The sequence below is a fragment of the Lethenteron reissneri genome, chromosome 14 (genome assembly GCF_015708825.2).
Source record: "Lethenteron reissneri isolate LAM-NWPU_2019-01 chromosome 14, ASM1570882v1, whole genome shotgun sequence".
NCBI lineage: Eukaryota > Metazoa > Chordata > Hyperoartia > Petromyzontiformes > Petromyzontidae > Lethenteron > Lethenteron reissneri.
Window position 1 is genome coordinate 7473687 of NC_083792.1, and position 14900 is coordinate 7488586.

The window sequence follows — 14900 nt, forward strand, 5'->3', positions numbered from 1 at the left end:
AGAGGATGCGTGAAGACACCTCAGTGGATTTGCGTGCGCGAGCGCTAATGGGTGCTCGTGTGTGGGCGAGTGCCTCGGGTTATTGTCGGCGTGCTCTGCGCCTCTGACCCAAATCAATTAAGCGACGCTCGTGACGGGGACGCGAATATCTACAATGTAAAAATCCATTATCCCGTTCGCCCCAGGTGAGGTGATATCAAGGTGGCCTTGTCGCTCGATTAGCGCCCTTCTTGTGCGGCGGAGTGGCGTGTTACCGGCACTTGATGTCGGAACGACACATGAGGTTTGCGCGGAGCTTGGAGACCACGAGGCAGATGATCTTCACGAAGATGAAGAAGTTTACCTGGGGGGTCACGGGCAGAGGTCAACAACGTCAGTCACCTGGTCCCGCTCTGGGGCACAGGTGGGAGTACCCTCCCCTGGGGCTGAGCCCCTCCCCTCCCCTGGGGCTGAGCCCCTCCCCTTAGGCTGAGCCCCTCCCCTCCCCTGGGGCTGAGCCCCTCCCCTCCCCTGGAGTTGAGCCCCTCCCCTCCCCTGGAGTTGAGCCCCTCCCCTCCCCTGAGGTTGAGCCCCTCCCCTCCCCTGGGGCTGAGCCCCTCCCCTCACCGCGATGGCAGCGATGATGGGCAGGCGGATGATGAGCCAGTAGTTCATGTTGTAATTGCGGGTCCAGCACCTGGAAGGTGAACACAGGGTGATCAATAATCCCCAATAAACACAGGGTGATCAGCAATCCCCGATAAACACAGGGTGATCAATAATCCCCGATAAACACAGAGTGATCAATAATCCCCGATAAACACAGGGTGATCAGCAATCCCCGATAAACACAGGGTGATCAATAATCCCAGGTGAACGCGGGCTAATCAGCAATCCCAGGTGAAGGAATGCAGTGGCACGCTCGTGGCGTGCGTAAAAGCCACGGATGCTGGGAAATGATGGACCTGTGATGAAGGTACCAAGGGCTCCCATGGCGACCCGAAATCTTAATTAATTGCCGTTGGTGCGTGCTAATCGAGGCATTAGCAGGGGAAGGGTCGAGACGAGACAACGTCTCCCCCCCCCCCATACCCTGTCACCTGCCTCCCTCCTCTCCCACCCCAGGCATGGAGATGTGATTGCGTGTGCAGGTTAATTGTTTAATTGTGTGCCAGACACTCGCATCTCGCCAGGGGGCGGGTCCAATCACGGGGTGAGGGCAGTAGGGGAAAGGGGCAGCAGAGGGGGCAGCTGGAGGCAGAGAGGAACGGGGCGGGGGGGTGAGGGCAGCAGGGGGTGAGGGTGCAGTGGAGGGTGAGAGCAGTAGGGGGCATTAGGGGGCAGCACGTACCCCACGTTCTCGTTCAGTTGCTTCACCACCACCCATGGCACCACGAACAGCACGGGGGCTCCTGGGGGATGGGTGGAAGGGAGGGGGGAGGGGCGGGGGAAGAGGGGAGGGGCGAGTGGGGGAGGGGTGAGTGGTGTCACAGGTGGTCATTCTGTGACACGGAAAGGTCAAGTCGAGGTCACTGGCCATGATGCTGCCATGTCACGAGCAGTAGCGAGCATCACAAACATCAGTATCACATGAGCAGCATGTTTGCGCTTACACGGCGCTTGTTTCAACTCCTCAGCAACTGCAAGCGCCTCGCGTCTCGTCTCATCTCAGACAATTCAAAGGGCACCCCCAGTGGCAGCTGCCCCCCGCGCACCTCTGCGAAAAAAAGCAGCGACTGCGCTGCTGTATCACTTGATGATGGTGGCGATGGCGATGATGATGCTGATGACGATCTTAGTATTGGTAATGTTTCTGACGGTGTCATTATTTGTAACGGTGAGTGACGATGTTGCGTTTAATGTTTGATGAAGCGGGGACCCTGTCGGGTGCGAGCTTCTGCCGATGTCTATCCCCACATCGATCAGACGCGGCGTGCAGAGAAAGAGAGATAAAGAAATCGGATTAAGTCGCAGACACGACTGAGTAAAAGACATAATCCTCGGATCATGTGGCACTAATGCGATAATGCGCGGGTAAGCCTTCCAGTCAACTCACAATAACCCAGCCCCGCCCCTCCTCTGGGCTCCAGCCCCTCCCCTCATCTGGGTTCCAGCCCCTCCCCTCATTGGGCTCCAGCCCCTCCCCTCACCTGGGCTCCCTCCCCTCATCTGGGCTCCAGCCCCTCCCCTCATCTGGGCTCCCTCCCCTCACCTGGGCTCCAGCCCCTCCCCTCATCTGGGCTCCAGCCCCTCCCCTCACCTGGGCTCCAGCCCCTCCCCTCATCTGGGCTCCAGCCCCTCCCCTCACCTGGGCTCCAGCCCCTCCCCTCATTGGGCTTCAGCCCCTCCCCTCATCTGGGCTCCAGCCCCTCCCCTCATCTGGGCTCCAGCCCCTCCCCTCACCTGGGCTCCAGCCCCTCCCCTCATCTGGGCTCCAGCCCCTCCCCTCATTAGGCTCCAGCCCCTCCCCTCACCTGGGCTCCAGCCCCTCCCCTCATTGGGCTTCAGCCCCTCCCCTCATCTGGGCACCAGCCCCTCCCCTCATCTGGGCACCAGCCCCTCCCCTCACCTGGGCTCCAGCCCCTCCCCTCACCTGGGCTCCAGCCCCTCCCCTCATCTGGGCTCCAGCCCCTCCCCTCATCTGGGCTCCAGCCCCTCCCCTCACCTGGGCTCCAGCCCCTCCCCTCATCTGGGCACCAGCCCCTCCCCTCACCTGGGCACCAGCCCCTCCCCTCACCTGGGCTCCAGCCCCTCCCCTCATCTGGGCTCCAGCCCCTCCCCTCATCTGGGCTCCAGCCCCTCCCCTATCTCTCCTAGGAGCCCCCGTGCCATGCACGTAATTAAGATATGCGTCATTGTTTCACGCACGTTATTGTAATCTACATTACACAACACCGCAGTAATTGGGAATTAAATGACAATCTATATATATAAAATCGTTCATGTCTGTGTGTCTGTGTGTGTGTGGACTGCACTTTCATTGGACGGCGGTTGCCCCTGGCAACGGCTAGCCACGCCTTCGCCGCTTTCATTGGACGGCGGTTGCCCCTGGCAACGAGTAGCAACTTTTCTCCGCGGGGTGGACGCCATTTTTAATAGCGCGGCGGGGGGGGGGGGGGGACCGGCACCCGTACCCAGCGTTCGCCGGGTGGGAAAATCAGGCAAGGCGGGAGGCTCTGCACGGTGCTAGGCCTCGACACCCAACACGCCACTCTGAGGTAAATTCATACAAATTTCACGTCCTCTACAGAGTGGCGAGGGAGGCAGAGTGGCGAGGGAGGCAGAGTGGCGAGGGAGGCAGAGTGGCGAGGGAGGCAGAGTGGCGAGGGAGGGACTCAGCCTCAAAACGAGTAACTGGTGTGGCGTATTAACATCGCCACTGGGGAGACAAAGGCGGCCGGGCGTGGTGGATACAAGTCCCGGGCAAAGCCGGGTCATGACTATGTGTGTATGTGTTTATGTGTATGTCTGTGTGTCTGTATGTATGTGTGTATGTATGTGTCTGTATGTGTTTGTGTGTATGTATGTGTGTGTCTGTATGTATGTGTGTGTGTATTGTGTTTGTGTGTATGTATGTGTGTGTTTGTATGTATGTGTATGTTTGTGTGTATGCATGTGTGTGTATGTGTTTGTGTGTATGTGCGGTTATGTATGTGTGTGTATGTGTGTGTCTGCAGCAAGCGCGTGTATGTGTACCTATGGACGCGCGCGCGTGTGTTGTGTAGGGGGAACGGTAGTGTAGTGCTTAGCGTACTGCCTGTGTCTATGTGTGTGTGTGTGTGTCTGTGTGTGTGTCTGTGTGTGTGTGTCTGTGTGTGTGTGTCTGTGTGTGTGTGTCTGTGTGTGTGTGTCTGTGTGTGTGTGTCTGTGTGTGTGCGTGTGTGGTGTGTAGGAGGAACGGTAGTGTAGTGCTTAGCGTGCTGCCTGTGTGTGTCTGTGTGTGTGTGTGTCTGTGTGTGTGTGTCTGTGTGTGTGTCTGTGTGTGTGTCTGTGTGTGTGCGTGTGTGGTGTGTGGGGAGCGGTAGTGTAGTGGTTAGCGTGCTGTCTGTGTGTCTGTGTGTGTGTGTCTGTCTGTGTGTGTGTTCTGTGTGTGTGTCTGCGTGTGTGGTGTGTGTGTGCGTCTGTGTGTGTGAGGAGCGGTGGGTGTAGTGGTTAACGCTACGCTGCGCTACCAACCCGGCGAACCGAGTTAGATTCCCGCTCATGGCCACCACCGATCAAGATTATTTGAACCTCACATAGGTCGACTCAGCCTCAAACGAGTAACTGGTGTGGCGTATTAACATCGCCACTGGGGAGACAAAGGCGGCCGGCCGTGGTGGATACAAGTCCCGGGCGAAGCCGGGTAGTACAGCTAGTAGTCCTGTAATTTTGTAATTCGAATGCACAGAGTGATCTGTCGACAGAATTCCCAACTCAAAAAATGCGGAGAAATTTACGGGGGAAACAACTTTATTTAGAAGCCTTGACACCTCTCCCACCAACCTGGCGGGGATTCCAAGGATGTTTTAGAATGGATAGAATGTGATTGGTGTGGATTATCAATGTTCTAGAGGGGGTAGAGAGTGAGTGACGTGGATTATCAATGTTCTAGAGGGGGTATAGAGTGAGTGATGTGGATTATCAATGTTCTAGAGAGGGTATAGAGTGAGTGACGTGGATTATCAATGTTCTAGAGAGGGTAGAGAGTGAGTGACGTGGATTATCAATGTTCTAGAGGGGGTATAGAGTGAGTGATGTGGATTATCAATGTTCTAGAGAGGGTATAGAGTGAGTGACGTGGATTATCAATGTTCTAGAGAGGGTAGAGAGTGAGTGACGTGGATTATCAATGTTCTAGAGGGGGTATAGAGTGAGTGATGTGGATTATCAATGTTCTAGAGGGGGTATAGAGTGAGTGACGTGGATTATCAATGTTCTAGAGGAGCTGGAGAGTGAGTGACGTGGATTATCAATGTTCTAGAGGGGGTAGAGAGTGAGTGACGTGGATTATCAATGTTCTAGAGGGGGTATAGAGTGAGTGATGTGGATTATCAATGTTCTAGAGGGGGTAGAGAGTGAGTGACGTGGATTATCAATGTTCTAGAGGGGGTAGAGAGTGAGTGACGTGGATTATCAATGTTCTAGAGGGGGTATAGAGTGAGTGATGTGGATTATCAATGTTCTAGAGGGGGTAGAGAGTGAGTGACGTGGATTATCAATGTTCTAGAGGGGGTATAGAGTGAGTGATGTGGATTATCAATGTTCTAGAGGGGGTAGAGAGTGAGTGACGTGGATTATCAATGTTCTAGAGGGGGTATAGAGTGAGTGACGTGGATTATCAATGTTCTAGAGGGGGTATAGAGTGAGTGATGTGGATTATCAATGTTCTAGAGGGGGTATAGAGTGAGTGATGTGGATTATCAATGTTCTAGAGGAGGTAGAGAGTGAGTGACGTGGATTATCAATGTTCTAGAGGGGGTATAGAGTGAGTGATGTGGATTATCAATGTTCTAGAGGAGGTAGAGAGTGAGTGACGTGGATTATCAATGTTCTAGAGGGGGTAGAGAGTGAATGATTTAAAGTATGATGACGCTATTCCTTGCCTCTACACGCATCCAACCAATCCAAATGACACTAATTACATCTCTCACAAAGACACGGAGCCGCCCCCTTTAACGATGTCCTATCAGCTTGCTGTGAATAAGCTAAGTGAGGCATTATCTAAACACACACACACACACCGTGTAACCAGCATTGGCAAAACATCACAACGCTGACAAATTATCCGCAAATCACTCAATTGGGATGGCCCACAGTAGCAACATCGTCCCCTCCCACGAAAAACTTGGCAGGACCCTCCTGAAAACCCGTTGAGGCTCAGCGAGGCATTCCCGGGTAAACGCGCGAAATACACACAGCGATTACAAAAGGGCTGCACTGAGAAGACATCAGCGGGGTATCTATACACGGCTCAAACTTGAGTTTAAGCTTTCGTGACTGTAGGAATTACTCTTTGGTTCTTTCGGTAAAGTCACGTAGAAAGAAAATTAATTCAATAATAGATTACGACGTTTAGATTGCAACACAAGCAACCGTCATCAGGTAGAATTAAATTTGAGAGACAAAACACAAACACGAAGACACACAGACACATAAGCTGAGAGAGACAACACCCCCCCCACCGCCCAGAGCTGTGACCTCTCACCCCAGCCGATGGCGACGTAGGCCTTGAAGGAGCGGCGCTCGGAGAAGACGGCGAGCGCGAGCAGCGTGTGGAGGTAGACGCCCTCCACCAGAAGCCAGTAGTAGTTCGCGGCCACGCAATACTGCATGAGCACAAACACCGCCTTGCAGGCCGCAGACTCCTGGGCCACGGGGTCACGGGGAAGAGGGGTCACGGGGGATAGGTCACGGGGGTCACGGGGGGAGAGGTCACGGGATCGCGGAGAAGGGAGATCCTGGTGAAGGGTTGCGGTGTCATGGGAGAGAGGGGTCACGGGGTTGCAGAGAGGTCACGGGGTCACAGAGAGAGGTCAGGGGTTGCAGAGAGGGGTCACAGAGTATCAGAGGGGTCCCTGGGTAATGGGGGAGAGGTCACTGGGTCGTAGAGAGGGGTCACGGAGATAGATCACAGCAGGAGGTGACAGGTAACAGTTTTTAGATCATAGCGAGAGGTGACAAGGTAACAAAGATGTCACGGTCATGGGGTCACAGAGAGGGGTCGCAAATAGAAGTCACGGTGAGAGGTGACAGGATCATGACGAGGGGGTCATGGGAAGGGGTCACGAATGACCAAACCACCTGGAATGCACCGGATCGCGTCAGCTATGTCAGAGGCTAGTGGCAGGGTTGGGCGTGCTGTGGAGTAAGGGGTGAGGGATGATTGTGTGCACAGCGAGTCCGCACCTGGTGAGCGAGCACTTCATCCCAGGCGCCCGTGTCGCTGTCGGAGGCGTAGATGCTGCGCAGGACAGCGTCCTTCACCAGGATGGAGATGGCGCGGAGGATGAAAGAGAGGAACAGATTCAGGTGGATGTAATTCCTCGTGCAGTGCAGCCTCCTATGATCGCACACAACACACAAAGACAACGATAAACGTCCCCCCCCCTTGCAGCCTTCACAGAATGCCGGGCCAAGCGCTGTTGGGTTACTAACACAAGTCAGAGGCGCCTCATGTATTTTAGGCTGAGTCGACCTAGGGGAGGCCCAGTCTTCTTCCATCCCTTCGCGCTCAACCCTGCTGCTGTTGCTGTCCACCTTCCCCTCTTATCTCAATCCTGCCTCGCGACGCGGCATATCCTGAGGATCGTCCCAAATTGGGTCATCTACTTCCGCGTCTCCAAAGGAGGCCACTCCCTCCGTGGCAGAGGAGGACCCCAGTTTCAATGTGAGGACACGCGGCGAGGCACGCGGAGATGTGGGGAGACCCCAAGCGGGAGATGTGGGGAGGCGCAGGGAGATTTTGGGGAGATGCAACGGAGGCGTAGGGAGAAGTGGGGAGGTGCGCAGAGACCGGCGAGATGCCGGGAGATGCGGCGAAACGCACGGGAGGTTTAGGGAGACGGGAAATGTTGGGCGATGCGGGGAGATGCGGGGAAGCGCAGGGAGATGTGGGGAGACGCGGGGAGAAGTAGGGAGACGCGGGAGATGCGGGGAGCTACCGGAAGAGCAGGAGGATGGCAGAGGCGAGCAGCAGAGCGGCGAGGGAGAGCGAGTGGCCGACCGTGTAGACAGCGTGGATCAGGGACAGCAGCTCCCGGGGCTCCTCCTGCAGCTCAGCAAACAGTGCATAGCGTACACCTATAGCGTACACCCATAGCGTACACTTATAGTGTACACGCATAGCATACACCTATTGCATACACCCATAACATACACCCATAGCATACACCCATAGCGCACACCAATAGCGTACACTTATAATGTACACGCATAGCATACACCTATTGCATACACCCATAGCATACACCCATAGCATACACCCATAGCGTACACTTATAGTGTACACGCATAGCATACACCTATTGCGTACACCCATAGCATACACCCATAGCGCACACCCATAGCGTGCACTTATAGTGTACACCCATAGCGTACACCTATTGCGTACACCTATAGCATACACCACATAGCACACACACATATAGTATACAGCACATAGCACACACCTATAGTATACAGCACATAGTATGTACCCGATAATCACGATGATGAACCCAAAGCTCTGGCCTATTGATGAAGCAGAGACGGCGGTACCATTGGCATTCCCTACACCTCTACTGCAGTTGACGGACAGCGAACATGGCGTCCGTGCAGGACCACCGCCGGTCTGAAAACCACTCTGGCGCTCCGCAAGCTTCTCCTCAGCATGCCTGGCCAGGCGACGTTTCTTGCCAGGACCTTTCCCAGCACGCTGAGTAAAATGAGTACGGTGCCCCAGGCCAGGGCGTCCTTTCCATTCCTGCGGAAGCCGTCCCGTGGACCGGACGGTTGTGATGGTCTCACAAAGGTGGGCGGAATGCGCGCAAACGTCGCCCTCCGTCTGAAGCTCCGGATCGCCCCTTCGCACTTCCCCAACAGATGGCAACATCGGCCAACTGCTCACAAGCAGCGGCTATTTCCTCCAATATTTGAGGCACAGCAAGCACGAGCGGGGTCAACCTCACCTTGCCCTGTGATGTCGTTTGAGCTGAGGGGTTTCCCCCTCCGACCCCCCCCCCCCACCCACCCAAGACCTCGCAGAAACGCTCCGCATACCTGCGAACCTGTTCTTGGCGGTCGGAGATAGGATCACCATTCTTTCCCTTAAGGGTGGTAATGTGTGCGGTGCTGCGGGTTACCGTTTTAACGGAATTAAAGAGCGATCTGAGATTGCAGCTCCCATCTCCTCAGCACACACTCAGCGTGTGCGCGCGTGCCGGCCTTTACAGGTGCTACTCGCTACCAGCACTTGCCCCTGCGGTCTGCTAAGGCTTTACGGGGGATCTTTTGTCTATGTTACAGACAGAGTCTGATTGGTCGGTTCCGGTCCCTCTGGAGGGCCAGCGTGGTGACGTCGGCACACGTGACCGGTTGGCTGTGGAATGTTTTTTTTGTGGAACGGGGCTCTGGCAAAAAGCTGGAGCGCGGAGCAAAGCTGCACCTGTCAATCGACCGTAATTCTGGAAACGCCGGAATGCCACGGAATTCCACAACAACGTGAAAACGAAACTGTCCACGGATTGCGAAGCAAGGGAGAGAGAGAGATGGGGGTGGGGGGGGGGGAATTATGAAATCGGGGAGCGAGTGGGAGGACAGGGGGACACGGCTAATGGAGAGCGGGTGGATGGAGGAGCGGAGAGAGTTGAGTTTTTTTTACGTTTAACAGAATGCGATAGATATTCGTAGAGGTAAACCATTGAGATGGAGGGACATCTCGGGTTTGCAGCGGTATCCAGACGGTGTCCAGACAGCACCGCGAGCACGTCAAGATCGTACATCTGTAACCTACACATCCTTGTAGCTGCTGCTGTCTAAAACAATACAGCCACAAATCTGACTAATTTGTTAGTTGGTGGTCTAGGCAAGGCTGTGTGCGTTACACGCCCAGCGTGCAGGGCAGGACTGACCCAATCACACCGTCACCTCTGCCCGTCTAGAAATCACCTTCTGTTGTGTACCGCTACTCCAGAGACGACTCTCCCCAGCCCTTATTGTAATCCAGTCTGCTGCGGGCACTTCTCTGTCTGATGAGTTTAACATTTTTTATGGAAATAAAATGTGTTAGAAGGGAAGAGGCAGCTGAGTGGAATGCAAGGGTGGGAGGGGAGAGCTGAGAGGGGGTGGAGGGGGGGGGGTGTAGTTCGTGGGAGTGAGGGAGGCAGGTGACAGGAATATGGTCGTGAAAGAGAGTAATGGGGACACCTGTGGGGTTGACGGGAGAGGCGAGGGCGAGAGTCGCGGAGAATATGGGGAACGTGACGAGAACATGGAGCGAGGAAGGTGGAAGGTGACAGGAATAAGAGCGTCGGACACATCGGGTGATGGGAACACGTGGGGAGGGTCGGGGTGGGGGGAAGGACGAGGGGAGGGAGACGAGGAGGAGACGTGAGGGGGAAAGTTAGAGAGAGCGGGAGAGCCAAAAGGAGCGGTCACTGTTCTTTAAGATTCATGAGTTCCTGCGGTGTTTGGTGGAAAAAAAAGAGTAAAAACGAGCATAAGCCAGAGAGACACGGGACCAGTGCCCAGCGCCGCGTCGAATTTACAGCATCTTGATTATACAGAGCCTACGTGTGTCAGTGAAATTTACACTCGCGCATGCACGTACGCACACAAACAGCGTGTACCACGCACCACGTACACGCACAATGTGCCCAGAGCGTACACCACACGTCCATGTAGCGTACAGCGACGGCAGCCGGCGTCACCGCGGCACTTGTGCCAGGCTATGTCCACTTTGAGGCCAAGTAAAGTGTGGAGGGCTCGCGGGTGGGGCAGGCCCGGGTGGTGTTACGGGTTAACTGACTGACGTGGCTGACGAATGCCCAAAACAAAAACAAAGACAAAGATCCCTCGTGTAGCCACAACAAGCTGCTGGGTCAAGCGCTGTCCGTGAGCACCTATGAAGGTCGGCATGACACACGAGGGGGTGGGTGGTATTTGTCTCCCTAGCGGCGAAGTTACACACCACACTAGGTATTTATTTGAGGCTGAGTCAACCTAGGGGAGGCCCAGGACCGGTTCAGATAATCGTCACTGGTGTTGGCCGTGAGCGGGAATCGAACCTGGGTCGCCGGGTTCACAGCGCAGCGCGCTAACCGCTACACCACCGCTCTCCGCACAGACACACATGCATCATGTAGCAACACACCACCACATACACGAGGTTTACATCACACGACACATAGAATATGAATTCCTGCAATCACGAAAGATCGTTGCACTTGTTTACCTAGGAAAGCCTCACCGAGTATCATGACTCACTTTCAGCAGGGTCCTGCCAAGTTTTCACCGAAGGTGGCGATGATCGATTATGGAGCACCCCAGTGGAGTCATTTCTGGGTCATTTTTGCAAATGTGCATGGACCGTGACGTCGCAACACAATGGCACTACTCTTGCGCATGATGTCACGGGATCTTTCGCGTCCACTGTGAAGTGGACGGCACGCGGTACTTTGACGGTTTCACACTACCGCGGTATTAACCAGCGTGGCCGCTGGAGTCGAACCACGAACCTCCGCAACGAGCTGCGAACGTGCCACGCTGGGTCAAGTCAAGGATCCACATTGACCCCCTTGTACCGCACACACAGCACACACACAGCGCACACACAGCGCACACACAGCACACACACAGCACACACACAGCACACACACAGCACACACAGCGCACACACACAGCACACACACAGCACACACACAGCACACACACAGCGCACACCCAGTGCACACACAGTGCACACACAGCGCACACACAGCGCACACACAGCGCACACACAGCACACAGCACACACACAGCACACACACAGCACGCACACAGCACACACACAGCACACACACAGCACACACACAGCACAGCACACACACAGCGCACACCCAGCGCACACACAGCGCACACATAGCGCACACACAGCACACACATAGCACACACAGCGCACACACAGCACACACACAGCGCACACACAGCGCACACACAGTGCACACACAGCACACACACAGCACACACACAGCACACACAGCACACACACAGCACACACACAGCGCACACACAGCGCACACACAGCGCACACACAGTGCACACACAGCGCACACACAGTGCACACACAGCGCACACCCAGCGCACACACAGCACACACACAGCACACACAGCACACAGCGCACACACAGCGCACACACAGCGCACACACAGCGCACACACAGCGCACACACAGCACACACACAGCACACACACAGCACACACACAGCACACAGCACACACACAGCACACACACAGCACACGCACACACAGCGCACACACAGCGCACACCCAGCGCACACACAGCGCACACATAGCGCACACACAGCGCACACACAGCACACACAGCACACACACAGCGCACACACAGCGCACACACAGCGCACACACAGCGCACACACAGCGCACACACAGCACACACAGCACACACACAGCGCACACACAGCGCACACACAGCGCACACACAGCGCACACACAGCGCACACACAGCGCACACACAGCGCACACACAGCGCACACACAGCGCACACCCAGCGCACACACAGCGCACACACACCACGCACACAGTGCACACACAGCGCACACACAGTGCACACACAGCGCACACCCAGCGCACACACAGCGCACACACAGCACACACAGCACACACACAGCACACACACAGCGCACACACAGTGCACACACAGCGCACACACAGTGCACACACAGCACACACACAGCACACAAATAGCGCACACACAGCGCACACACAGCGCACACACAGTGCACACACAGCGCACACACAGCACACACACAGCACACACAGCGCACACACAGCGCACACACAGCACACACACATCACACACACAACACACACACAGCACGCACACAGCACACACCACTCTGCGCACTCCGCGTGCCCCGCACACACAGCACACACATAGCGCACACACAGCACACACACAGCACACACACAGCACACACAGCACACACAGCGCACACACAGCGCACACACAGCACACACACAGCACACACAGCGCACACACAGCACACACCCAGCACACACACAGCACACACCCAGGACACACACAGCACACACACAGCACACACACAGCACACACAGCGCACACACAGCACACACACAGCACACACACAACACACACACAGCACGCACACAGCACACACCACTCTGCACACTCCGCGTGCCCCGCACACACAGCACACACACAGCGCACACACAGCACACAGCGCACACACAGCGCACACACAGCGCACACACAGCACACACACAGCACACACACAGCGCACACACAGCGCACACACAGCGCACACACAGCACACACACACACACGCCCCACACATACCACAAAGACAAAAATCCCCCCATAGCCTCCACGGCTTGTTGGGGCAAGTGTTGTGTTAGCGACGACCTTTGAAGGCCGGCACTGCACACGAGGAGGGGATGTGACCAGCCCCAAAGCTGCGGAGTGGGATATGGAAGACAGTGGGAAGAGGCCTGTCGCTTTCACTCAGATAATTCACTGTGTAACACATTTTTGTTAAATTCCTAGGTAGTAAGTGTTATTTCCTAATTGCTTATGCCTCAAAAGTACAGAACATGGCTATTATTCCCCACAAACTTTGCTTTTTTGACCAGGACAGTGATATTTTGAAATGTACCTATTTTCAATGAGAAAACGCGGTGTGCATTTGTGTAATTCCTTCACGTAAAGTCCTGGTCACAAAAGCAAAGTTTGTGGGGAATAATAGCCACTTTCTATACTTTTGAGGCATAAGCAATTAGAAAATAACACTTACTACCCAGGAACAAAAATCGTGTCACATTGTGATATAATTGGAGCATTTCCTCCATCAGCCAGGTTCTCTGGGGAGGTCTGGACCGCGTACCCAATGCAGCCACAGCAGCTGCATGAGCCACAGTCTTAAACCTCGACCATTTCCTTTTGGCATCAGAAAGGAGGAGAAGGGGGGAGTTATGATGCCGACCCCAGCTGCAAGCAATAATCAAATTCTCGCTTGCAACTTGTATCAGCTATCCGATACCGGACTATTGTGGGTGTGAATGGGGGATCCTAAGGTGGACGCCCACCACTGCGGTGGAAGAATGGCAGTCGTATTTTATATAAATGACAAGCCGACGGTCAACTTTCAAGATCAGGTCCACAAGTAGGTCCTGACGTATGTATGTACATATGTTGAATTTATTTCGCGCCGTACGTAGCCAACCGTGCTAATCGGAGGTGCGGGGAAGGTCAACAAGGACATGGGCCCGCAATGCTACGTTCTGTCACTACATAGTCCAGCAGATGATCTTGCCGGGACCCGGCGTGCATCGATTTGTTGTGGATGTGCCGATGCCATCACAGTGTGCCATTACAAGCCCACGGGCTGCACGGAAGTCTTGTAGCCTCCTGCCCCCCTTCAATTTTAAGATGTTTTTTGTTCATGTTTTTGTTTTTTGTTTGTTGCGGTTGCACCCGATTCAAGAGCCGAATGGCTCACAGGGCTATACCTAATAAATGAACTTGTACTTGAACTTGAATGCTTGCATCATGACCCACTCGGGGGCATTCAAGTCACCCGGTGAGATGACTCGATCTCGACGGGCCACTTTAGCCAGCACCTGGGGCAGACGGCACCCGCCTCTCCCGTTACGCTCCACTGATGTTCAACTTCGACGGCGGTGGTATGGGAGCCACCACTACCGCCGCCGCCACCGTTCCGCGCCTCCTGACGCAACACACGTGCACCGCACACACCCCGCACGTGGCGCACGCTCTGCCGCGGTGGCGGTGCTGGTGGTGAGTACCTGGTTGGTGCGGTCCTCACACTCGCTCACGTTCCTCCACGTCTCGTTGGATCCGTCCATGCGGAGCCATGTCCCATCAGCTGAGCAGAAGCGGTACGCCCGGCCGAACCACACTGTGGGACACACAGACACCGCACTTTTTTTCTTCTTGGTTCTTTCGGTAAAGTCACGTAGAAGGGAAGTAATAAAATAATAAAAATAAAACATAATAAAACAATTCTCACGACGTTTCGGCTACAACGCAAGCAGCCGTCTTCAGGTGAAGAATGAGACAATGCCAAGCTAGGAGCTTATATATAAGCTGCGTTGGAGGTGGAGGAAAGAGCGCCTTAACAAAAGAATGTGCATGTGAAGAGGAATTTAGCATATTCATGGAAAATGCGTAGGAGGTGGGTGGGGGGGTTTCAAAGTCATATTAT

General features: G+C 54.9%; 1 protein-coding gene across 1 annotated transcript in view; it reads right to left on the bottom strand.

Annotated features, from left to right (window-relative positions):
- LOC133342171 (glucagon-like peptide 1 receptor) overlaps window positions 1-14900 on the bottom strand; it is a 72100-nt gene that overhangs the window by 6490 nt on the left and 50710 nt on the right. Inside the window, exons 5-12 of the mRNA XM_061551138.1 lie at window positions 14482-14594; window positions 7623-7729; window positions 6868-7021; window positions 6167-6326; window positions 1331-1391; window positions 607-676; window positions 255-343; window positions 34-103 (exon numbers count right to left, since the gene is read on the bottom strand). Of these exons, the coding sequence (XP_061407122.1) occupies window positions 34-103; window positions 255-343; window positions 607-676; window positions 1331-1391; window positions 6167-6326; window positions 6868-7021; window positions 7623-7729; window positions 14482-14594 (824 nt within the window). The remainder of the gene's footprint in view (window positions 1-33; window positions 104-254; window positions 344-606; window positions 677-1330; window positions 1392-6166; window positions 6327-6867; window positions 7022-7622; window positions 7730-14481; window positions 14595-14900) is intronic.